Raw genomic sequence first — 25,895 nt, 5'->3', positions numbered from 1 at the left:
GGAACTAGCAGGGGGGGCTGGAGCACCAGCACAGGCTCCCCAATGCTGAGGACAGGCCCTGGATCCAGGCAAGCCAAGGGCCAGCTCTGGCCCCCAGGCCTGAGGTTCCCCAGGCCTGATGTAGAACACAGAGAGCATTAAAGCTTTTGCCAGAGTAGATCTTTATGTTAATCCTCTGTCTCATGGACCTCCTCTTTTCACATTCATTGCCACAGACACATTTCTCCATTAATGAGCTCATACTGTCTCTGTGGCGACGACTAAAGCATTCTTGTAGTATTGAATGCAGTTTAAAGTGGCTAGCAAGGAGGAGGACAGCCAACTTTGTACTGCTCACCAGTAGGTGCTCTGTGACCACTGCTGGTTCAAGTTGGGAAACCCTCCTGTAGACAAAATATTTTTGAGGCTTATAAAATTGAAGCTTATGTTCTCTTGGCAAATACTGATAAAAAGGGTTGGGGGAGAAATGCCTCATCTTATAAGCTGTTTTTTTTAAACTCTGAGACCGTGCTTATTAGAATATCAGCTGATAATTTTTAGCCAGATTTGTCAAACTTAATACTGTTTACAGGATTTCCACTAAGACTTTGTGAAAGCAGTGGTGGATGGCATTCCCTCTAAACGTCTGAGAGAGGAGAATACTAAAATTTTGGAAACTGTAACAATTGAGTTAGGTTTGTGTTAATTTTATAGCTTAGAGGAAGATGAAAAGATGAAGAGCTAAGGGTTCAAGGAAGAGACTGTTGTATAGTCTGGAAAATCAAAGCATAGTGGAACTGCTCTTCTGATTTTAATTGCTATCTCTTAGGTATGTGAAAGACTTGAAGATAATAGTTACATGCCCTACATGAACAGAACATACGTTTCAAGCAAGTGACTTTTTGTTTAAACTCCCAAATCCATCTAAGCTTCAGACCTTTTAAACTCTTTGCAGATCTTTTCTTAGATACCTTTATTGAAACTGTGACTACATTTTTGTTCTCTTTCAGTTGTGGATGTGAGCATGCAATGTTCACAGGACATCCTTCGCATGCTTCTATCACTTCAGCCAGTTCTTCAGGATGCTATTCAGAAAAAGCGAATAGTCCGATCTTGGGGCGTGCAGGGCCCGCTCACATGGCAACAGTTTCACAAAATGGCTGGCCGAGGCTCTTATGGTAAACTACTTTATATAGATTCCCATTCATTGGGAATAGGTTACATTTATTACATGTCTAATATTTAAATAATATAGTTATTTAAAGTGATGGGAATAAACCATTAATGTTAAGAAACCAGAATGTTTAAAGGAACTTTGCAAGGTTTTTTGTTTTGCTTTTTTTAAAATCCACTGGATCTTATAAATTCCAGTAGTTATAGATGGAAAATCAGAAATAGGCTAGTTGTATCTCTTACAAACACACAGTATAGCTTCACTTTGAAATCATATGTGCAGAGATATTGTGTGTTCAGTATTCAAACCAATATCTTAGGCCTTTTCTACACTGAGAGTTAAGGTCAAATTTATTAAGTTCAGTAGGAGTTGTAGAGGCTTTATTAATGTCCATTGGACACGATACATCCTTCAGACAAAACAGGTTGGACCTCCCTCTTGGTTGTATCGGGTCTTAATGAGAGTGTAAACTGAGGTAGGGCAGTTTAATGGTTTGTACAGTGCTTCGCTGAGGAAGACTGCTTCTGATAAGAGTGGTTTGTAAAATTAGTAATTTAAAATAACCAATTTTAATGACAATTTAAAGTGGCAGGCAGGAACTTCATTAAAGTCGGTTATTTTTAACCTTGTTTTGCATTTGAACTTTTATAAAGAAAAGTTGATTCTCATTGGTAACCATTAAAGCATACTGATTTGCAACTACATACGGCTTTCATGATGATTTTTTGGTGGTATCTTTTCTAATCGAGAAGATCCACTATATTTGTCCACTATATACAGTCATTTAAGCAATTATATAACTTAACATATATTAATATAACATTTTACATTTTTTCCTTGTTAGAAAATGGGGGGAGGGGTGTATTTATATTTACTAGAATTTTTTTTTACTTTTGATTTGTCAAGATGTATTTGGAGAGAAATTGAAATTCTATTAATGTGCAAAACTAGCATTATAACTTTTTATTAGTTAAAACTGCTCTGTGTTGGATACTTCAGAAGAAAAGTTTGTTTAAAAAAAATGTGGTGTTCATTTAAAATCAACTGATTTATTAAACAAAGTACTGTCTGCAGTTAGTGAACTGATTTGTCTCTGTGACTGACTAGTCGACTAGCCAATAAGCAAATGCTTATCGGATAGTCGACATGCTAGTCGACTAGTCGCTCCTCCCGTGTGCCTGCCTCCCCCCACTCCTTGCTGCCTCTATCAGAAAGTGACAGTGGGAGTGGGTGGGGGGAGAACTGGGAGCTTCAGAGTGGCAACGCATGTGGAGCCTGGGGCCGGAGCCTGGGGCCAAACCTTGGGGTCCATGCGGTGCTGCCACTTTGAAATGCAGTGTACAGTGCAGGGCCAGCCTGGAGTAGAGCCAGGAGTAGAGCAGGCTCCCCATAGCTTTTCAAAGCGGTTGCGCCGCATGGAGCCTGGGGTCAGCTGGTGACTCAGTGTCCCCTGCTGACCCCAGGCTCCCTACAGTGTTTGAGCCCCCCCAGTTGGCCCCATGTTCCTCGCAGTGCTTTCAGAGGCGCCCTTATCGACCAATCGAATAGTCGATGCAAATTGTATCGACTATTCGATTAGCTAATTAATCGAAATTTTACATCCCTAGTCGTCATGTCCTTCAAGATTTTAGAATTAGATTTCTTCTACTCTCATATAATTCTTATTCATAGATTCGAAGAGGAAAACAAGCTTTGCTATGTTTTTCCCAAATCCAAGTCCGTTTCTTAACTTTTAAATGAACTGCTCATTGAATTGGTTTGAATAAAATGAAATGATGAAAATATTCCCTCAGCACCTGTAGTAGAAGCTGGTTCTGTGAAAGGCTGGGTTTGCACATGAACATATTCCAGCTGTTTAGTATGATGGTTCAGTAACCATCAGTTCAGTGGCTTTGACTGCAGACATGTCCTGTTTAATACTTTTATTTAAATTATTGTAATAGATGATAAGCTTGAGGACTTAACATAATTTGTTATAAATTTAATTTTCTATATGCTTATTTTTAAGAGGAAATGTATTTAAATGATCAAAAATCAATTTTCAATTTCTTAAAAAAAATTTCAATGATTTAAAAAAAAATCCACCCTGGAAATACTACAAAAGCTGCTATTGTAGACCTAGAGCTAGCTATAAAAAATTGTTCACTTGTATATAGGGTTAGATCAGGCATGCATTATTAAGGCAAAGAGAACTTGATTCTGCTAGATTAATGTTTTGGTTTTAATATATTGGGAAATGTCTTTATCTAGGAACCGATGAGTCACCAGAACCACTGCCAATTCCAACATTTTTGCTGGGATATGATTATGATTTTCTGGTGTTATCTCCATTTGCCTTGCCATATTGGGAGAGGCTGATGTTGGAACCTTACGGATCTCAAAGAGACATTGCTTATGTTGTGGTGTGTCCTGAGAATGAAGCCCTTCTGAATGGAGCAAAAAGCTTCTTTAGGGATCTGACTGCAGTATATGAGGTACAATATATATGAGCGACAACAACAATGTAATGAACGTGTGTAATGAATGTAAAGAATATTGTATAGTTAGTCATTTGTCAGGCTTTGATCTCAAATTATGTTGAAATTTTTGCACACAATACCATCTTCACAAGGCCTCTAAAATGGATGTTAGATATTTGGAAGATAAAGACGCATCCTGGTGTTTATCAGTATATTATTTGGATACTAGTTGTGGTGGGTTTTTTTCAGTCAACAATTTTCTTATTTTATCAATGCCATCAAGTGGTAAAACTATGTACTACCATTTTAAGTAAGTGCTACCAAATGTTTGTTTGTTACACTTAAACGCTTGTATTCCTTGAGCTTTGGTTAAAAGATAAGGCTAGATATGATGGTACCCTGTTTTTTCCCCCCTACACTTAAGTAAACATTGTGATAACCGAAAAACGGGGCACGTATATTGCAGTACAATTTAGCTTTGTAGAATTATGAAGCAGCTTTTCAATTTGTGATAACCATATGGTAGGGTATATTATTTAACATTAAAAAACTACCACCAAACATAAAGAACTATTTCTTTATGGTGAATTCCATGCTTTATACCTGGCAACATTGAAAGTCTGAACTCATTACTATAACTTTTTTTGTTTATTTGTTTGTTTTCTTTTTTGCAGGCTTGCAGACTTGGCCAGCACAGACCTATCTGTAAACTGCTCTCTGATGGGATCATGAGAGTTGGATCCACTGCTTCAAAGAAACTTTCAGAAAAGTCGGTCACAGAATGGTTCTCTCAGGCAACTAATGCCAACAATGAAGCATTTTCAAAACTCAAGCTCTATGCTCAAGTTTGCAGATATGACCTGGGTACTGCATTTTTCTTTAAACTCTCCTTATTTCATCTGATACTGTTACTTATAGGAATATTGTAGCAGTGAAAGATGTGAGCATAGATGTAGTACATGCCCAAATATTGTCACAAGAAGCGTAGGCAAAAATACATGCATATACACTCTCAAAACGACTTCTTAGCCATTAGTAAAGTCTTCCCTGGCAAGCCTGCCAGATTGCTTCACAGTAAATCCTGCTGGCCATTTGTATGGTAACTTGTTTAGACTTGCTGCCCTGCTATTGGCTCAGTTCTAACAGAGCTGCATTCAGAGTTCAGTATTAGTCCCCTGAAATCTGTTAGTGAATTATCTATGAAAAGGGACTGAGTGGAGTGAACCTGTTCTAGAAATTGAATCTGAAAACTTCGTGTTGGTATTCTTGTTTGCGTTGGGTAAGATGCAAAGAAATCAATCCTAAAACTATTAGATTTTCTTACTGGTCTTTCATATCAGATTGAAATAATTAAATTCTTACTTTTTTTTTTTTTTAATTTACTACTTCTTCTTCTGTTTTAGGTCCTTACCTTGCTTCTCAGCCATTAGACAATTCTTTACTTTGTCAGCCAAATCTAGTCCCCCCCACAAGTCAGTCTGCATCTGCTCAGCCACTGGTGGCAGGTAACACTGGAAATTCCAACACTCCAGCATCCAGTACTGCAGCTGCTACCAGTAGTGCCATGACAGTGACTTCAAACAGTGCCATCTCTTCTGCAGCTACTACAACTAATTCAACTCTGACCACTACAGCCCCCTCGTCGTCTTCCACCAACATAGGCAGTGGAATATCAACAAACAAATCTTCTTCGTTTCCACCTTTCAGCAGCATGAACAGTACTTCTTCTGCCTCCCTGCCTACACAGGCTACAGCAGTCCCAAATGGACAGACTGGGGGACAGCAGCAACAACCAGCTCATCAAGTAGCTGGGATATCTGGGGAAACTTCATCTGTCCCTCCACAGCCACACCCAGAAGTCTCTGAAAGGTAATGAGTTATCCTTTTCAACATGCTGTGCTCCTCTCAAAAAAATCAGCCCAAGCAACTGAACATAATGCTCTGTTTTTTTATTTTGATCTGTCACCTCTTTGTCAAAAACTTGATGACAAGAGTTAATGTAAACTTCTGTTTATCAGATGCCAGGGATCGTATAATGATTGAGCTGAACTACAACCCTAAAACTCTGAGGCTTTGTCTACACTACAGGCTTTTAGCACAAGAAACTTTTTGCAGAAGAGATCTTGCGCAAGAAGTTTTTGCAGAAAAGTGTGTCCACGCCTCAAAAGCGCATCGCAAAAGCAATGTGCTTTTGTGGAAAAGTGTGTCCACACTGCATGGACACTCTTGCACAAGAAACTTCTGATTGCTATTCACAGAATGGCCATCAGCGCACCTGTGCTTTTTCTGATAGCTCTTTTTGCGCAAGAAACCCCTTTTGAGTGTCCATGCACACCTTTTTGCGCAAGAACTCTTGTGCAGAAAACAGCTATTCCTCGTAGAAAGAGGTATACTGATACCACCAAAAGCCCTGTGTTCGGTCATTTTACTGTAAATTTCCTTGTGCAAAAACGTGCTCGAGGTGTGGATGGTCTGCGGGTTTTTGCGCAAAAACCCTGTAGTGTCGCCATAGCCTGAAGGTTTGGAACCCAGTTTTTCTAGTTGGGTCCCAACTCTAAAAGTAACTCTTGGAAGAGGTTGGAATAACTGGGGGGGACAGACAAAAAATAACAATACCTGTTATCTGCGATTGTGTCCATAAAGTTTGCTTTCGACCACGTTAATAAGCAAGATGTTATATATTCAAGGAGGACGAAATTTGAGACTAAAGAAACTTGGTTTCAAAGCTGTACTGATAAGATGGCTTTTATTGGGAACTAGTTGATACCTTGCTTCTGCTACCAGTTGAAGCCATGGGGCAGATTTGCTAATGAGCTCATGTAATGGAGAGGGGTGAATGGCAGAGCTGGATAACACAATCAGTTACTGGAACTGACAACAAGTTTGTGCACTAAACTGGTCAGTAAAGATGTGATAGTATCATTCCTCACATATTAATCAAGGCAAAGAAGCTCTTTTTACTTAGTCATAGGGTGCCATCAAATTTCAATGTTTATATCATACATACTGTGTAATCTGATACTTAACATAAAAACAAAGAACGTTGTTTATAGCAATTGGCTTCAAATTAACTTCCAGCACTATGGATCGTGATAAAGTTGGAGTACCTACAGATGGAGATTCACATGCTGTCTCCTATCCACCTGCAATCGTAGTTTATATAATTGATCCTTTTACGTACGAAAAGAAAGACGAGCAGAACAACTCCTCTAATGTGTGGACTCTTGGGCTTCTTCGTTGCTTTCTGGAGATGGTTCAGATTCTTCCTCCTAACATCAGGAGTACAGTTTCTGTGCAGGTAAGTTAACATTTACTCAAAAATTTAAGGTGAAAATTACTTTTCAGCTCAATTTGGAGAAGCTAGTATTTTCCTCGGAGTGATTTTTTTTTTGTGTGTGTGTAAACTTTGGATTCAATATCTATAATTGCTCTACTGTTTAAATTGTAGGAAGTATCAATAAGATTTTTCAAGACCATTTCAATAGTTGACAACAGCACTGATCCAAAGTTAGTCTGGCAAACAGACTCCTTAAAATTCATTCTGGCATTAGGCTAATGGCAGTGGAGAGAGAGAGGTACTCTTGAAATATACCATAATTAGTAATTCCTACCTCCCAGACTGACAGTATTCAGAAGCTTTATCCAGCACTCCTGACTTCCAGACATCAGACGTTTGTAGTGATAAAAGACCTTAAGCAACTAAGAGGCTTGTAGATGGAAAGAGGCTTTTATTGTGAAGGTGCTTACACTCCTGGTCTGAGTCATCCAGTGAAATGATTGCTTGAAAGGGCCTCACATCCTAGAGCAGAAGGGAGAGAAGAAAGCCAGAAAATTGTATGGAACTGGAGAGGCCAGATTATGGAGAGTAACTTTAAAAACATTAGCCAAAGAACTTTTTAAAGGTACTTAAAATCCGAAGGGGAGACTAATAATTTTTCAGTGTAAATTACACTTGGGTTGTAATGCTTTATTTTCATTCTCTTTTTTAGATTGTCCCATGTCAGTATCTGTTACAACCTGTCAAGCACGAAGATAGGCAAATCTACACCCAGCATTTAAAATCTCTGGCATTTTCAGCATTTACACAGTGTCGGAGACCACTTCCAACTTCAACCAATGTGAAAACGTTGACTGGTTTTGGCCCAGGTTTAGCAATGGAAACTGCCCTTAAGAGCCCTGATGTGAGTATCTTGAGGTTTTAAAAAGTGCTAAAGCAGGGGTGGGGTACCTTTTTTTAGGCCAGGGGCCACTGAACCACAGAAAAATCAGTCAGTGGCACACAAGTGTGGCCCCCAACTGAGAAGGAGAAAGACACTGCACATTCTTCTTCCACATCAGAGCCTAGGGAGCTCAGTCTAGTCGATTTTTGTGTGTTCCAGCCCCACAGTGGAGCAGGGTACCCTAGAGGGCTGCATCCAGACACCCGGGCCTGAGGTTCACCACACCTGTGCTAAAGATTAACTTTTGTAAACATCTGGGCTGTCTCTAGACTGGCCAGTTTTTCTGCAAAATCAGCTGCTTTTGCAGAAAAACTTGCCAGCTGTCTACACTGGCCGCTTGAATTTCCGCAAGAACACTGACGATCTCATGTAAGATTGTCAGTGTTTTTGCGGAAATACTATGCTGCTCCCGTTTGGGCAAAAGCCCTCTTGCACAAATCATTTGCGCAAGAGGGCCAGTGTAGACAGCACAGTACTGTTTTGTGCAAAAAAGCCCCGATGGCTAAAATGGCGATCGGGGCTTTTTTGCACAAAACTGCGTCTAGATTGGCACGGGACCTTTCCACAAAAGGTGGAAAAGCGTCCGTGCCAATCTAGACACACTTTTCCGAAAATGCTTTTAACGGAAAAGTTTTTAGTTAAAAGCATTTCCGGAAAATCATGCCAGTCTAGACATAGCCGTAGGGAATACTGGCAGAATTGCATATACACTTCCATGAGTTGGTTGCTTTGTATTTTTGTTTTGTTTTTTAGATAAATGGTCTTTCTTGCGGAAATTTCTTTTCAATATTAAAGAATTGCAGTCCTTAATGATTAGCTGTGTTTTGGAATTTAAAATTTTTGTTGCATTTTTTTTAGAGACCAGAGTGCATTCGACTTTATACACCCCCGTTCATACTGGCTCCTGTTAAGGACAAGCAAACAGAGTTAGGAGAAACTTTTGGAGAGGCTGGACAGAAATATAATGTGCTTTTTGTGGGCTATTGTTTATCTCATGATCAAAGATGGCTTCTTGCGTCATGCACAGATCTCTATGGCGAACTTCTAGAAACTTGCATAATTAATATTGATGTACCAAACAGGTAAGAAGCAAAGCTTTTCTGTTCACTTGGCATCTGTAACTTGACTATATCCAGAACTTTGCATCTCTCTTCTGGATCAAAATTCTTCTAGTATAGCAGTGTAATATAGATATTCTGATTAATTTTGTGGAGCCACTATCTAGCAAAAGTAACACAAGCAGGTGAATACAAGTTGTATTATCTGGGTATTGTTGTGGAACTAATCTTCTGGAAGAATTTATGCAGTTTTTATTATTATTTTTTTTTTAATTTGGCATGTAAATAGAAGGCTGATCATACAAGAAAGCAAAAGCAAGCTTTCTTTCATTTCAATTTCAGTATTTAAAGATTGATCAAATAAAGAAACTATATGCTACAAAAAAAATTTAATGGCTGAACACAACCATTCCTGTGTGTGTCTGGTTAATATTCAGGTTAACACTAATTCTTTTATAGATCTAAACATTTTAACTCCAATTGTGAGTAGAAATCTTTCATTTACTGTTGTTTTTTCTCCTCCCTGCTCCCCTTCTCTCCCTCTCACCCCCAAATCCTAGAGCTCGTAGGAAAAAAGGTTCTGCCCGCAGACTTGGTCTACAGAAACTCTGGGAATGGTGCTTGGGACTTGTACAGATGAGTTCGTTGCCATGGAGAGTTGTAATAGGCCGTTTAGGAAGGATAGGCCATGGAGAATTAAAAGGTAATAGAGCTGTTGAGTGTAGAAACTTGATTTAAAAGCTTTGACTTTTTTGTTTAACTTGCAAAGATAAATAGTCTGATAATTGGCTTTTCTACCCATTGAAACAAACATAACTAAATCTTTTGATGATTCTTTCATAAATTTGCAGGTGAACGGTTTTGCAGATTAGCGTAAATGAAAAGTCATTATGCAAATGAATTATTTTAAACATCTTTTCTATTCTTTGAAACGAAGTTCAAAAGTTCTTTTATGGTTAGAGAAATTAATCTGACTCTGTATCCTTAGATTGGAGTGGTTTGCTGAGTCGTCGAAACCTCCAGTCCCTCAGCAAGAGACTAAAAGATATGTGTAGGATGTGTGGTATATCTGCTGCAGATTCTCCCAGCATTCTCAGCGCTTGCTTGGTGGCAATGGAACCACAAGGGTCTTTTGTTATTATGCCAGGTATTTATACAACTGCTCCTTTCTATTGGGCTGTGAGGTTTGTTTCGCTTAACAATATGAAGTTCAAGAAAAATATGTATCTACTTTTTTTCTTTCTTTCAAAGATTCCGTATCAACAGGTTCTGTATTTGGACGCAGCACCACTTTAAATATGCAGACATCTCAGCTGAATACCCCCCAGGACACATCATGCACCCACATTCTTGTGTTCCCTACATCTGCTTCTGTGCAAGTAGCATCGTCGACCTATACCACTGAAAATTTGGATCTGGCTTTCAATGCAAACAATGGTTAGAATAGTGATTGTGTAATATAAAATGAGGGGGGAGAGGGGACGCGAAGTATGTTGGGAATAAGGTTTTGAATGCAAATCTATTGACTTCAAAAGAAGATCTATTCCTTTTGTATGTGTATGGAGGTTTAGAAATTCTGTTCATTTTTTTTTTCAAGATGGAGCAGATATCTTTGATTTGTTAGACACTGGAGATGATCTTGATCCTGATATCATTAATATCCTTCCTGCATCACCTACTGGATCCCCTGTACATTCACCAGGATCCCATTACCCCCCTGGAGGTGAAATGGGCAAGGTAACTATTACAAAGAAAATACCAGTTTACGAATTTAGCCTTACCAGATTCAGGGTCTTGTGACATCTTTCTCTTCATCATATTCAATCCAATTTGATCCAAGAATTTGGAAAGCTGCAGATTAAATAGCTAGCTAATGTTCCGTTTGGTCAGTAACTGCTTCTTCCTGACGTTTGTTAATGTTTACCTGCTGTTCACAGGGTCAAGGTACAGATAGATTGCTTTCAACAGAATCTCATGATGAAGTAACAAATATCCTGCAACAACCATTGGCCCTTGGCTACTTTGTATCAACTGCCAAAGCGGGTCCATTGCCTGAATGGTTTTGGTCAGCGTGTCCTCAAGCACAAAATCAGTGTCCCCTGTTTCTTAAGGTACTGTACAGCTGAGCAATGATTGGGCATTCAAAGAGAAATGTGTGAAGTGGGATCTGACGAGCAATAGTTAGAATTCTGAGTTCTTCTTAAAGCAAATGTGTGGTAATTTTAGTTTTGTTTCAAGAGACATGCCCCGTTTTGTTCCCTTAGAAACCAGTCAAGTTTGTGTAGTTTTTGAGACTATCTTTTTGTCCACATTGTCCAGAAACAAGTGCTTTATTGTTAACAGGAGCAGGGAAGTTCAAAGGTGGTGTTCTCTTCTGAACAGCATCTTCACATGTTGGTTTCACAACAGTGATGTTCCTCCTTACAAGTGCAGCTTTAATTCTTTCTCTGAATAGATGTAGGCTGCTGTACAGTGCAGTGATGCTAAACATTTGGCTAGACGTGTCGATCACATTTGCCTCTGCTTCTTATTTGGAAACAATTCAAAAAGGAAAGATCTAATGGCTAATTTTGGAAAATGTAGTCTAGTATAGAGGCATGGACCAAGCATAAGACCTAGTTTCTTTTTGGCCTTCTTCAAAGAAGAGTTGTATCCTAGGTAGATCCATTTATCCAGGAGAGGTTCTCTCATAATGTATATTATCTCATCTGACACAATCAAGTCCATTCTGCTGTACCTTGAAACTTTAACTTGCTCAAGTCTAGGATGATGCGTACAGTTTGACACAGCTATGTCTAGCTTCACTCATGGCATGATGAAAAGCTGTTACTCGTCTTGGTTTCAAGTTAAAGTTCCATTATATTATATGGATTCTGCTGCTGTTTTTCAGACTTTGGGTGATGTGCTAATAAAGAACAGTTGGATTAGGAAGGCTATTAATAGACTACTATAACTTTTATTTTAAGACTCTCTCATGCAAAACGTTGCACTTGTACCAAAAGTGACCTAATGAGAACTCCTAAAGATTATAATATTTTGTGGCTTTTTTGAACCTTCTTTTCACTTAGGGTACGTCTACACTAGCCCCCTAGATCGATCTAGGGAGGCTAATGAGGGAAACCAGAATTGCAAATCAAGCCCCGGATTTAAATATCCTGCGCTTGATTTGCATGTTCTTGGCCGGTTGCCATTTTAGAAATTGACTAGCCCGAAGTAACTGCCCGCATCTACACGTGGCAGTGAAATGGGATTCCGGAAATATGTCCCTATATTGAATTATGTGGTAAACCTCATTCCATGAGGAATACCACCTAATTCGATTAAGGGCTTTATTCTGGAATCCCATTTCACTGCTGCGTGTAGACGTGGGCAGTTACTTCAGGCTAGTCAATTTCTAAAATGGCGACTGTCCGAGAGCATGCAAATCAAGCGCGGGATATTTAAATCCCAGGCTTGATTTGCAATTCCGGTCACATTCATTAGTCTCCTTAGATCAGTGGTCTCCAACCTTTTTACACCCAAGATCACTTTTTAAGTCTCAGAACAGGCGAAGATCTACTGCCCCGCCCCTTCTTTGAAGCCCCGCCTACGTTACATGAGGAAATCTAATGTAAATGCACTGCGCAGGTGCGCAATTGAGGGCTCAAGAGCTACTCTTGGAGCCCTTGAGATCTACCGGTAGATCGCAATCTACTGGTTGGTGACCACGGCCTTAGATCGATCTAGGGGGCTAGTGTAGATGTACCCTTACTGTGTAGTTCATTTTCTGTAGCAAATTGTACTACTTCCTTCAGTTTGGTAGGATTTTCAAAGATATTGGTTCTTTACAGGCACCAATTGTAATACAAAATCTTCCAAGATGTGTCTAGAAATCCAGGGCCAAATACTTCCCTGGTGTAAGTGGGTAAACTTAATGCAGTTGCATCCACTTCGGTCCTATTTGTGTTAAAAAGATCAGAATATGCATCTCTGTCAATGTTAGAATGTAATTTTGAGGTCGGGATATATTGTAAAGGGACAGGGATGTCTACATTGTAACCAACGCAAGGGTGTCTGATAACATGCCTGTTGTCTTTTTAGGCCTCTTTGCACCTCCATGTGCCTTCAGTGCAATCAGACGAGCTACTCCACAGTAAACACTCCCACCCACTTGACTCTAATCAAACTTCTGATGTTCTCAGGTATTGATGCTTTAATATTTAAATGAAACTATTTTTTAATAGAACTGCAGGACCACATTTTATTGCAGCATGTCATCTTGGCTCTTTTGCAGTAAGGTTTATTCATTATTAATTGAATGCTGTGTATGCTTAATGCTTCATGAAGGACAACACACATTAGACGTGGTGCTCTGAATGGCTACAAAATGCATTTAGTCATGAAGTAGTGATTTTTACTTTAAAAAGCATTACTTTTAGCATAATGTGGGTAGTAGGCTGATTAGAGGTACTAAGATTTTTAATGGAAAGAGTCTGAATGAAATTGTCTCAATGGAAGATCTATTCGTGAATGGAGGAGGGGTACCAAGAAAGCAGTTAGGCAAGAGGCTTGACGGCACTGCAGAAGTAGGAAGTGCTTAGAGCAGAGATGATCAGGCACGTAATCATACAGATGTACAGCCTCTGTAGAAGATAAACTATTCAGCTAGTTTTGTTGGATTTTGCATGATTGTTTTCCATGAAGACAAAAAATGTGTTTTCCTGGCCTTGTTGACCTGTTGAGAACAGTGACCCTGAAGACTAGGTGTTTCATAAACCTGGCTAGTTCAACAGCATAAATGATCAGTTGTTGTGAGATTGTGCAAAACACTTTCTGAAAATGATGGAAAATGTATAGCTTGATGGAAGTCTCTGCTTTACAGGTTTGTTTTGGAACAGTACAATGCACTCTCCTGGCTAACCTGTGATCCCGCAACCCAGGACAGACGGTCATGTCTCCCAGTTCATTTTGTGGTGCTGAATCAGTTGTATAACTTTATCATGAATATGCTGTGATCTTCATCTGAACTTTGCAAGAAGAGAACAAGGAAAAGGGATATTTCACTGCGGGACTAAGTTGTATTTCTTCTCAGTTCAAGTTATTTGTGATGGGGTAGAATTCTTGTTACTTCCAACAAATATTGTTTTGACTTCAGAGGGGCTCATTATTCTGCTGTCTTTGTTTCACTGACTCTACAGGACTCTCTTTAGAGTGATGATTGATCAGTCAAAATGTATTATAACATTTTAGTGGCAAAATTTAACCCTTTTTCCCCAGTCACAGTATTTGTGAAAAGTAATGAGCCATAGTACCCAGTCATGTTTTAATGAATATTAAAAGCATGGAGAGAAGAGACATGAGGAACAATAGGTTTCAACCTATGGCTTCAGAACATCAAGATGTTCTTGTATCAGATTATAGTACCTAGTATTCAGAAAATGCCTGCATCTCTTATTTATTGTAAGTTTTTAAATGTATAAATTGTCTTATATTTCTTAACCTCTTTTATAAAAATTTTCCTAGAAGGTTTATACTGCCTTCTTGCTTTAAAGCAATTGGTCTAAAATATATGTAATCGTCTTAATTAAAAGTTGCAGTAGGTTGCTTTTAGAGTATTATTTTTTTGTAAGGGGGTGGGTGGGGACAGTAAATTTGTATTGTCTTGATGTACAGTTTAACGGGGATAGAGGGGTTAATGTCCATACCATTGTGTGTGGGGGATTTACAGCTAAGCTGTAGTTGCAGAGTACATGTACAGTAATGAAGTTCACTGTGTTTATATAAATTGAAAAGGTACCGGGTCTTACAGCATTTTATATCACACCTTTACAGAGTAACATAATGGCAATATATAAGTGATATTGTAGGTGGTTTAACTTGTAGTGAGAATAAAATGAATAAACTCTTCAGTTTAATTTTGTGTTATGGTTCAGGGCTGTGGCCAATTTTTCACACCTTTTCCATTTACTGTGGAAAGGTTTATTGTGACAAGAATCTCTGCTACCTAGTGTAGGTAACCAGGAATTTTGGCATAGTGGGAATTGCATCATGTTCTGTAAGATTTGTGTTCATCACAAATCAGATGGGACATACAAGTATAGAAAAACATAATCAAATTACCCCTGAAAAATCCTGTAGGCTGAAATTTTTGCCCAGCTCTAGCCATTTTACAAATGCAAAAACAGTCAATCTTGACTTTAAGATTGGTGTGTGTTTGACTAAAATGTGGTGTATATAGATTTTCAGTGAATTCTGGTATTCAGATTTTATTCCACTAGTGAAAGCATTTTCATTTTCCTTTTAAATCTGTATTTTTGGCACTGTGGTGAAGGTCCCAGGCACCAGCGTATGGACTTTCCCCTCAAGATTCCAGTCAGGGCATGTGCCAACGAGGTTCAAGCCTCCCTAAGGAAGGGATTCCGGAGTCATGGGACTTTTGTTTACCTCTTCCTCTGCAATCACCATTTTCCCTTCACCTAACATCCTTCCTTGACTTGCACATGCCAAATCTGTAATGCTCTAAAATGGCCCCTACGGGTGCTCATGAGCAGTTCCTTTCCTTTGTTCCACACCCCATGACTGCCAGACTGAAAACGTACTCCTGCAGTGCCCTTGTCAATCTGTTGTGAGAACCCACGGTAGCTTAGCACCTCGGTCTCACTGGACAATTTGGACTATCCATCCTGCCCATAAAGTCTTTAAGGAGCCAGTTTAAAAATCCCTTTTGTGCACCCACTGTTAGTCCTCTACAAGGACAAAAAAAATCACTTGTATTTACAAAACTAAATTCGGTATCTTACTGAAAATCATGTTTTGTAAATACAAAATATTTGCCTGAAATATCACTTCATGTGAACAAACATAACCTCTTTGCTAATATTCTACATATACACAATATTAGCAGTCTTAATTTGTATAAAGAAAATGTACAATTGGTGGCAGATTTTTTCAATCATTTCTTCAAAATAACAGTACTGCAATCAGATGTCAACCTATTTTGATATTAAAGTTAAAAAATTGGGTCTCTGCATTAATTTGTCTTGATTATGCTAAAATACACCACGTATTGACTTGCGTATTTTGTTCAATAGCAGTTTTTTCTTTTCAATGTGGCTGAGGTTTTTGAGGGGAAGAGATGCTTCTAAGTCTGCAATTTACAGAGCTTGCATCCAATTTTTTTTAGCTCAGTGTTGCCAGATGGCTGATTTCAAAATCGGTCTTAATGTTAACACACCTGTTTAGCTTGGAACTTGTTGGAAGTGATCTGTTTAAAATCTGAAAGTGACTTGTGTTCATAAGTGAGCCAGCTGCCTGACTGCTGAGGTCCAGTTCTTAATGTATAATTAAATGAATGTGCTCTGACATTCCCCACCTGTATAGAAAAACTGTGGGTAGAAGAAGCTTTTCAAATGTAGTCAGTAATATAAACAGAGAAAATAACCAGTAAAAAAAAATCAGAAGGCCCCTTTTTGAAACTTTTTTTAGAATCATTTGTCCTGAGAGACTGTCTTCTTGGTGGCATCCATTGCCAGCAATGTACATATCAAAACTGCCAGCACCAAGGAGCTAATTACCATATTTAGCTTACTTCTAAATAAGTAACTTCCATCTTATGAATCAAATTCCTTTAATGATTAACCCTTCCACTTGACTACTTTCTAACAGTTATATTGTCACAGCCAGTTAACAGCAGATTTGAACAGAAGGTGCAAGCTTAATAACAGAGTTTATACAGATCATTGACAGTTTGGGTGGCAACATCTCAAAATGCTTGTTCCTAGTGTTGGTCTGTGCAGCTCTCAGTTTAGTAGCATTTTGTGGAAGTTCACCTATTAAGTATTTTGGGATTTCAAATTATAATTATATACATGCCAGTCAAAAAAAAATCTAGCCATACTTTCTTTATGCAAGCCGTTGTCATCTGGACTTAACACGGTATGAATTAGATTCATGTACATATTGTTTGGCCAGTAGGCCGCCAAGTGTACTTGCATAAAATCCTTGCCTTTTAAAGTAGCTTGTACATTTTAAAACTTTCTAACATTTTCTGAAATGGCTAAAATTAAAGTTATCATTAAAATCTTCAGCTATATTCTTACTCAGCTGTCAATATGGCACAGATTATTACTATATTCTTTTAATCTTTATTTATCTTCCATGGTGACTTAACTTCATGTGTTGCTACAAAGATTTGCAGATGTCTTTAATCAAGCACTATTTGTTAATACTGTACTATCAATATTATGTTGCATTATTTAAAAACATTCAAATTTAATAGATGAAAAAGTTTTAAATGCTATTGCACCATTTAATTTGCTGCACAACAGTCTATGGCATAGCATATCAGTCTGTTAATATTATCCATGTAATTGTACATGAAACAATATTTTGGCCTGGGTTTCCTCTAAGAACTCAGTTTCTCAAAGTTAAATTATATGACAAACTATCTTGACAGAAATTCTAAAGTGAAAAATTAATTACTTTCATCTTAATTGAAAGATATAGATCTATGTCTGATATTTAGAAAATCTTATATGTGGGTGTACTTTATTTTCAATTGAGTGAAACTTCATTTACAGTAAAACTGGATTTGGGACCTACAATAATCCTCAGGGTCACTTTTTCAGGAAGTTTTAATATAGCTTTAGGTTTTCCAAATAAACTGGATTTGAGGACCTTGAAAAGCTATTGGATTTAAATTGCAAATTGTGGCATCATTACTGGACATGTCAATTTCATAAATCTTCTCAAAATAGCTGGGTCACTTTAAGGGAAGTTTTTAAGGTTTTGCTCAGCAGTGACGTTTAATGGTCCAAGTCGTCTTATTTAATATGACATAAAATCAAATAAGGAACAAACACTATTGCTGCCGAATGCCATAAACACTGAGTTGTACAAATTGTGATTGAGGAAATGAAAAAAGTTTATACTTTTAAAAAAAAAAATTCAAATGGAATAAATTATTCATGAAGCCTTGATTGTGGCGTCTCTCTTTATTTCCAACACTCAACTGTACGATCCTCTCTCAGTGTTCCCTCCAACCTTTTCCACTCATGTACAGGATTTTTCCCATTAATATATAGAATACATTTTTTATGTGCACCAAGATGTATCTGTGAATTGCTACTAGAAACACATGGGCTACGTCTAGACTGTGTGATTTTCCGCAAATGCTTTTAACGGAAAAGTTTTTCCGTTAAAAGCATTTGCGGAAAAGAGCGTCTAGATTGGCACGGACACTTTTCCACAAAATCTAGACACGGTTTTGCACAAGAAAGCCCCGATCGCCATTTTCGTCATCAGGGCTTTTTTGCACAAAACAGTTTTTAGCTGTCTACACTGGCCCTCTTGTGCAAAAACATTTCCGGAAAAGGGCTTTTGCCCGAATGGGAACGTCGAAGCATTTGCGCAAGAAGCACTGATTTCGGACCATAGAACTTCAGTGCTTTTGTGCAAAATCAAGCGGCCAGCGTAGACAGCTGGCAAGTTTTTGCACAAAAGCCACCGTTTTTGCAGAAAAACTTGCCAGTCTAGATGCAGCCAAACTGTACTCTAATGAGCTGAGTGGCATTTCAATCTCTCCTGAGTTGCCACATGTGTATCTAGCTTATAGGGAACACTGCTCTCTCTACAACAGGAAGGAGTTGTAGCTTATTGAAGATGACTAAAATAAAAGCATTTTTGCAATGTAGCATAGACACAAAATACACAAAAACCTCAGGGTTAGGACCTTCAGAATTACAAACTAACCCATCAACCACACCCCTTGTTTGGAACCAGAGATATGCAATCAGGTAGCAGCAGATACTCCCCTCTCCCCGCCTCTTCCTCCCTCCCCCCCCCCCCCCCCCCCCCCCCCCCCGCTGGTTAAATATAAATTACTAGAAAACTACTGGGAAATAATTTTTTAAAACTTGATAAGGAAGCTGTTTCTATGCTTTTCGTTTAAAGTAAAAGTTAGAAAAATGTAGCTTTTTTGCATAGTAAAGATTGAAAACTGTATTAACAAAACCAAGGAATGCTGTGATATCCAAAGATTAACAGATTTCTTTGGGCACAAGCTTTTGTGGGCAAAACCCCATTTCATTAGCTGCACTCCAACAAGCTTTCTTGGGCAAAGACCCATCTTTATGCCTAAAGAAATATTGGTCTTCACAGGCTTCCTTGTTGTGTTTGTGGATGCAGATTAAGAGGGCTACCCCTCTAAAGGGCTGCGTCTAAACTGTCTACACTGGCCGCTTGATTTTGCGCAAAAGCACTGATGTTCTACTGTCTGAAATCAGTGCTGCTTCCGCAAATGCTTCAACGTTCCCATTCGGGCAAAAACCCTTTTCCGGAAATGTTTTTGCACAAGAGGGCCAGTGTAGACAGCTAAAAACTGTTTTGTGCAAAAAAGCCCCGATGATGAAAATGGTGATCGGGGCTTTCTTGTGCAAAACCGCGTCTAGATTGGCATGGACACTTTTCCGCAAAAAATGCTTTTGCGGAAAAGCGTCCATGCCAGTCTAGACACTCTTTTCCGCAAATGCTTTTAATGGAAAACTTTTCAGTTAAAAGCATTTGTGGAAAATCATTCCAGTCTAGACATAGCCAAGCTGTATAAAGTGAATGATCTATGGTAAGCTTTTAGGATACTTATAACCTTCCTGCACCCGTACCTGAGCTGTCATTGTGCACTTCTAACACTAGTCTCCCAAAGCTTTTAACGACTGGGTTTTTACATCATAAGCTTAGAATTGGACACTTCCAACCCACTTGATTAGCCTAATTAGCACCAGTCCTACAATTTACAGGTGGTGTTACATCTTAGTTACTAGCTGGATTTTATCCATGCTTCTCTCTCTATATTTAAAAAAAAAAAAAAAAAATTATAAAGTCTCAGGGATTTGCATGTTAGTCTGTATTTTTTTTTAAACGAGTAGTCCTGTGCTACCTTACAACCAAAACTGTATCGATACTGTGTGTATACACATATATAAATGAAAGCTCATGCTTCTCTCCACATGTATTTTGGTTAGTTTCCAAGCCCCTGGCTACATTCGGGAGTTATTTGGAAATAAGCGGTGTCTCCGTCTTACCAACCCTCTTCTCTCAATCTCTACTCCTGCTGCTTTTGGCTGTAACCGGACCGACTTTAAGGCTATTTAAAAAAAAAAAGTCGCTGTTGTTTAGCCTGCCGTGGCCTTCTCCCGACACTAAATAACAGATGCAGTGGGAGTGTTTTTCGGCAGCAGCAAACCTCATTTTATGAAGAACGAAGCCTTTTTTTTTTTTTTGGTGTTGAAAAGGCCTTGAATGCAACCAGGGCTTTTTGGAACGAGCATCCAGCTGGCCCAGGCGCGCTCCCGCGAGAGCGGCTCTTGCCTGGCTGGGCGCGCTCTTTCGAAAGAAGCGCTCTGAGAAGACGCGTCCTGTGGGCTCTCAGCCGCAGTTGAAGTCGTTACTCCCGGCGCTGCTAGTTCGAATGGGGGGGGAGGGGTTCGCGTAGACAGGCCTGAAGGGGCCAGCGGCCCACTCGCGCTTTCTGACCGTTACAAGACGAAGCGCCCCCTCCCCCCCCCCCCGCTGAATATGATCCGTAGCTTGGGGGGAGGGGGCGGCACAAGGTTCCAGCGGGCGGGGGAGGGGCGGGGAGGCCCACAGCGGCCGGGTCCCTGGCTCCGCGGCACGTCACTCTCGGCCCCAGGGGCCGCCTGAGGCCGGCTCACGCCTGGCTCGTCCCGAAACGTCACCGCGCCGCCGTTGACGCTATTCCGAACGTCAGACGCTATTCTCCTTTTCGCCCCCCCCCCCTCTGAGGCGGAAGGCCGCCAACGCCTTCTGCTGACGTCAACCACGGCTTCCCTCCCCCGCGCAAGCAGCTCCACCCGAGCGACGGTCGTTCCTGACGTCACGTCCGGTTGGCCTGTCGGTTGTCCCGCCCATTGCTCCTCCCACGCCCGAACGTTCCTAGAAGCCTTTGACGGCGTCATCAGGGGGCTGACGGGTGTGATGTCATCAATAAGGGACGGGTGCCTGCTGCCCCGGCCGCAAGGTAGCGGCGGCGTGGGCGGGGCGGAGCCGCTGCCGGTCTCGGGGGGAGGGACGGGTCCCAGGTTAGTGAGAGTCCTGGATCCTCTGCCCCGACTCTCGCTGGAAGCCTCGGATCCCTGGGTCCTGCCTGGGGGGGGGGGGTCGTTAGAGCCCCCCTCGAGGGGCTGCACCCCGGGTCCTGGCTGGGGGGGGTCGTTAGAGCCCCCCCTCGAGGGGCTGCACCCCGGGTCCTGGCTGGGGGGGGTCGTTAGAGCCCCCCTCGAGGGGCTGCACCCCGGGTCCTGAGTGGGGGGGGTCGTTAGAGCCCCCCTCGAGGGGCTGCACCCCGGGTCCTGGCTGGGGGGGGTCGTTAGAGCCCCCCCTCGAGGGGCTGCACCCCGGGTCCTGGCTGGGGGGGGTCGTTAGAGCCCCCCTCGAGGGGCTGCACCCCGGGTCCTGAGTGGGGGGGGGTCGTTAGAGCCCCCCTCGAGGGGCTGCACCCCAGGTCCTGAGTGGGGGGGTTGTTAGAGCCCCCCTCGAGGGGCTGCACCCCGGGTCCTGAGTGGGGGGGGTTGTTAGAGCCCCCCTCGAGGGGCTTCACCCTGGGTCCTGAGTGGGGGGGGGTTGTTAGAGCCCTCCATGGGGCCAGATGCTGGGGTCCTGGGGGAACTGAGGCTGTCAGAGCTTTTCTCTCTCTCTCCCCGCCTGGCCCCAGGACCTGCTGCCTGGGTCCTGTTTCAGTCTGGAAGGAGGACGGTTCAAAACTGGGTGCCTGGGTTCTGCTTTCAGTGCAGGGCCACGAGCAGATCAACCCCTGCAGCACGGTCCTGGCCCTGTTCTTGTCTCGTGTACCTTCCCCTTTCACAACCCTGGCACCACCATCCTTTGCTCTTTTTGGCTCTGAGGTGAGGAGGCGGAGTAGGCCGTTGGTGGGAGCTGTAATAGAAGTGGCGGACATGAATGCAGTTATAATAAATCATTGCTTTGGATCCCAAGGGTTTCTTGGCTGTGTTGGAGATGTGTCCCTTTCTGGACACCCGGTGTCCCAGTATCTCAAAGCATCTTGGAGATGCTCACAAACTTAACTTCTTATGAGCACTTAGTGACAGTTGAAAATAGCACCTGGAAGTCCTGGTTACTAGACCTTCCTCCCCTCCCAGAGCTGCAAATAGAAAGTAGGAGTCCCGATGCAGTCTCCTTCTTTAATGGGAGGCATGACCCAGATGTCTCAGATAGGAGCAGAACTGGTAATCCTGACTCCTAGTCTTGAGTTTTAATTGCTAGACCACATTTACCAGCTTAGAGCTGTCAAAAGCTGTGATGCAACCTGTCTCTTCTGATGATAATTGTGTTTTTATTTTGTCTTTAGGACAGGTGGTAAAAATGGCAGAGTGTTCTGGCCTTCAGTTTGTCAGTCCCTACGCATTTGAAGCAATGCAGAAGGTGGATGTTGTGCGCTTGGCAGCACTAAGTGACCCAGAGTTAAGGCTTTTGTTGCCTTGCCTGGTGCGAATGGCCCTTTGTGCCCCAGCTGATCAGAGCCAAAGCTGGGCTCAGGATAAAAAACTTATCCTTCGACTCCTTTCAGGAGTGGAAGCTGTCAACTCAATTGTTGCCTTGTTGTCTGTGGATTTTCATGCCTTGGAGCAGGATGCAAACAAAGAGCAACAGCTTAGGTAGCTAAAACCCATTTTTAATATGATTTAGAAATGTGTATGTATGAATATTTCATCTGAATGTTGCCATCTTCTTCCAGAATGTAATAACAGTAGTGAATCCTGTTGGCCTGGTTACTTGGCATTTTGCTACATTATTGTTTCACATCCCATGCGTGTTTCTTGTACCTTGGGCTTGATAGGGCAGGATGCAGGGATTTTATTGCTTTTTTTCAGTGACTCAGTGTCCTTCCTCCACCACCATAGCTAGGCAAGGGGGCACTGATGCTCTTCAAAGGAAGTGCTATCTAGTCACATTTTACCAGAAGGATTAACCCTTGGAACTATAAGGATGCACTAGTCTTTGGCTGTGGTCTGTGTATTGTATGGGAATGGAGCAGGGATTCTCAAACTGGGAGTCATGACATGGAGGGATCAGGAGTAGTGTTCCCTGTAAGCTGAGTGCTGGGGCAGCCACCAAAGAGAGATTCAAATGCTGCCCACAGCCAGCAGCATGTGTTTCTGGTGGCATACATCAACACATGCCTCCATGCACATAACATTTATTCTGTGCTTGGAGGGGAAAAAACTAGAGGGAACATTGGATAGGAGGTTATTAAATGAGGGGGTCACAAGCTCTCAGTCTCCACCCCAAACACAGCTTCAACCTCCAGCAGTTATAATAGTGCTAAATATAAAAAGAAACCTTTTTAATTTATAAAGGGTGTCCCACTCAGACACTTGCTGTGTGAAAGGGGACACCAATATAAAAGTTTGAGAATAATGGGATAGAGACACCTATTTGAGTGTGCATAAGCTTTTGTCATGTGTGTTTTTTTTTTTTTTTTTTTTTTTTTTTTGCTATTTGAAAATATCAAAATCATGATAGTTTTCTGCGGCCACTAGTAAAGTTATCAAGAAAGTTTCGTAGAACCAGCAAAACAAGTGTAGATTGCTGTTGTTGTTGCTTTAATATTTAAAGTGCTCAGATACTACGGTGACGAGCATGGTATAAGAACAGACTAACAAGAAATGCTACTAATTTCTGTGCCTTATTTTTCTTTAAACATCTGTTTTTGCCTTGTAATGTATTTGTTAGACACAAACTGGGAGGAGGCAGTGGCGAAAGCATCTTGGTGTCGCAGCTACAGCATGGCCTGACCTTGGAGTTTGAGCATAGTGATTCCCCTCGTCGGCTTCGTCTTGTGCTGAGTGAATTATTGGCAATTATGAATAAGGTAAATGTCTTTTTTATTATTCTGTAGTGATTGTGAATTTGGTGTTGATGGAAATGAAGAACACAGATAAATGGTAGTGTGGAGAACCTTGCAAAAAGCAGTTTAATGTTGTGGCATGCTGCATCTGGCCTTTCCAATGTATTTGGATACTGAACTTGACTCCCTTAGCTACCTTAATCACAGGCCTCCATCAAGCAGAAACTGTCAATCATGCTAAATTGTCAAACAAACTAGGATCTGCTCTTAGACGTCGCTTGTAGGTAATTTAAACCTCATGTGAATCCAGTTTCTACAACTCAAAGGCCAAGGATAAAATTTCAAAAGTATCTGACTCCCATTTTTATAAGTGACTTAGGCACTTAACAGCCAAAGCCCCAAAGTTCTTATATGCCCAAGTTTTATGTGAAAATGGGGTTTTAGGGTGCTAAGTGATAGAGGCACTCCTGAAATTTTACTCGTGGGCTAGTGTGCAAATGTTGTGTGACCGCTGCCACCCTCCATGTTGACCTTATTTTACTTTTTCTTCCTGGTAGTTTATCAGATTTGTACAACTATCAATTGACTGTGCGCTTAAGTTTGAAAAGTGCTAATATTAAAAATGGAAGTAAACATTTTTGCTGTTTCCGTAACCGTACGTCATCTAATATAGGAATTATTCTCCTCCAATACATTAACTCTTCCTTCTCCCCTTAAAAGTGCACACATCTTTTACAGCATATACATATTAAGAACACTTAACAGAAAGCATAGTGAGTTAACAATAAACTAAGTCTTTTAATGGGATAAATATTTCGTATCAGGACACAGCGTTTCAGGCATCTGAGGTTCTTTAATGCCGTAAAGGTCATTTTGATTTAATAATGAGTTGTTTTTTTAACACAGTCTTGGTTCATAGACTAACAAGAGCTGTTCCCAAATGATCAGACACCAGTTTAAGGACCATCTACAAGCGTTGCTTCCATTTGTTTATGTGAAAATTCAGGGGCTGCTTGTTCAGCATAATTACAGTTGCATGCCCAAGTCTTATGAGCAACTCTGTGGTTCTTGAGAAATGTTATGAAAGCAGAACTGATGTACTGACAAAATATTCGTTTTTTTTTTATTGGCCATTCTTAACATATGCGATCTATTGAGTTCAAATCCATGTGAGTTTGATGGTAACCAATGGTTATGCTGTTTAGTGACTTCATTACCATGTTGTGCAAGCTTAATAAACAACTTCTTGCTGTAGGTTTTGGAGACAAATGGTGAATTTTTCTTCAAGTCATCTGAACTCTTTGAGAGTCCTGTCTATTTGGATGAAGCTGCAGATGTTCTCTGTATTTTACAAGCAGGTGCACTTCTTTGTTTCTGAAGTTTTCAGTAATGCTATTTATCAATTCAGTGTTTCACTCTAAAGCTAAACTGGTTCTAATTTCATAGATGGTTTTAGACTTAAAAGCCCACCCTACCGTCTGGAATCATCTTAGTAACTGATTTAAAATTAATGGCCAGCTCTTCTGAAAGAGAAACGGCCCATATGTTAATCCTAAAAGCCTAATGCAAACTGGAGAGTGACACTTAGATCCATGTGAGTGAGTGTAATGGCTTTTAAAACCCTGTTTCCATTCAGAACTGCCTTCGCTATTACCCATAGTTGATGTGGCTGAAGCTCTGCTACATGTTAAAAATGGAGCCTGGTTCCTGTGTCTCCTTGTGGCCAACGTCCCTGATAGCTTTAATGAAGGTAGGCTGTAATTTATGGTGTTCAATTTATATTTTTCTGGGAGTTTATACCAACTTAAGCATTAAAAATTCATTCCAGGCTCAAATTCATTCCAAGTAGTGTATGTTCTAATAGCCCAGAGACACTCACTTGGAGAAATTTAGTTTGGATATATCTGAATCTTATCTTGAAGGCCTCCGGGGCATTCCTGTCCTCATTTAATGCACACTCTCCCCTGGTATGGCCACTGCCTCTCACCAAGGAAGCCTAATGATCATCATGGCACTGTATTCCTAAAATGCAGCTGTGTATCTTTTAGGTCACTGGTATGAATCTGACCCAAGTCAACAGTGACCAAAAAATAATACACCTGGTAGATAGTAGAGTCTGTCAGTTCAGAACCTGCTATGTGAGCA

At 40.8% G+C, this 25,895-nt stretch overlaps 2 protein-coding genes across 4 annotated transcripts in view; both read left to right on the top strand.

Moving 5' to 3' along the window:
• MED13 (mediator complex subunit 13) overlaps nucleotides 1-17,847 on the top strand; it is a 93,035-nt gene extending 75,188 nt beyond the window's left edge. Inside the window, exons 17-30 of the mRNA XM_006138645.5 lie at nucleotides 990-1,157; nucleotides 3,404-3,627; nucleotides 4,287-4,476; nucleotides 5,016-5,481; nucleotides 6,691-6,910; nucleotides 7,602-7,793; nucleotides 8,691-8,914; nucleotides 9,451-9,593; nucleotides 9,879-10,037; nucleotides 10,142-10,327; nucleotides 10,488-10,627; nucleotides 10,828-11,001; nucleotides 12,971-13,071; nucleotides 13,752-17,847. Of these exons, the coding sequence (XP_006138707.1) occupies nucleotides 990-1,157; nucleotides 3,404-3,627; nucleotides 4,287-4,476; nucleotides 5,016-5,481; nucleotides 6,691-6,910; nucleotides 7,602-7,793; nucleotides 8,691-8,914; nucleotides 9,451-9,593; nucleotides 9,879-10,037; nucleotides 10,142-10,327; nucleotides 10,488-10,627; nucleotides 10,828-11,001; nucleotides 12,971-13,071; nucleotides 13,752-13,884 (2,720 nt within the window). The 3' untranslated portion in view covers nucleotides 13,885-17,847. The remainder of the gene's footprint in view (nucleotides 1-989; nucleotides 1,158-3,403; nucleotides 3,628-4,286; nucleotides 4,477-5,015; nucleotides 5,482-6,690; nucleotides 6,911-7,601; nucleotides 7,794-8,690; nucleotides 8,915-9,450; nucleotides 9,594-9,878; nucleotides 10,038-10,141; nucleotides 10,328-10,487; nucleotides 10,628-10,827; nucleotides 11,002-12,970; nucleotides 13,072-13,751) is intronic.
• A 2,915-nt stretch (nucleotides 17,848-20,762) lies between these two features.
• The window catches only part of INTS2 (integrator complex subunit 2), a 30,120-nt gene continuing 24,987 nt past the window's right edge, over nucleotides 20,763-25,895 (top strand). Inside the window, exons 1-5 of one of the 3 annotated variants that reach the window (XM_006138642.5) lie at nucleotides 20,763-20,903; nucleotides 22,251-22,557; nucleotides 23,636-23,774; nucleotides 25,006-25,108; nucleotides 25,387-25,500. In XM_006138642.5, the coding sequence (XP_006138704.2) occupies nucleotides 20,861-20,903; nucleotides 22,251-22,557; nucleotides 23,636-23,774; nucleotides 25,006-25,108; nucleotides 25,387-25,500 (706 nt within the window). In that variant the 5' untranslated portion in view covers nucleotides 20,763-20,860. Of the gene's footprint in view, nucleotides 20,965-21,490; nucleotides 21,787-22,250; nucleotides 22,558-23,635; nucleotides 23,775-25,005; nucleotides 25,109-25,386; nucleotides 25,501-25,895 lie in introns of those variants that run through there. The other 2 variants (XM_006138643.5, XM_075904713.2) reach the window with 2 other exon arrangements.

This window comes from Pelodiscus sinensis, chromosome 21 (genome assembly GCF_052426305.1).
Source record: "Pelodiscus sinensis isolate ZL-2025 chromosome 21, ASM5242630v1, whole genome shotgun sequence".
Lineage (NCBI taxonomy): Eukaryota > Metazoa > Chordata > Testudines > Trionychidae > Pelodiscus > Pelodiscus sinensis.
The sequence above is the reverse complement of the archived record's forward strand: the minus strand, read 5'-3'. Positions and strand labels throughout refer to the sequence as shown.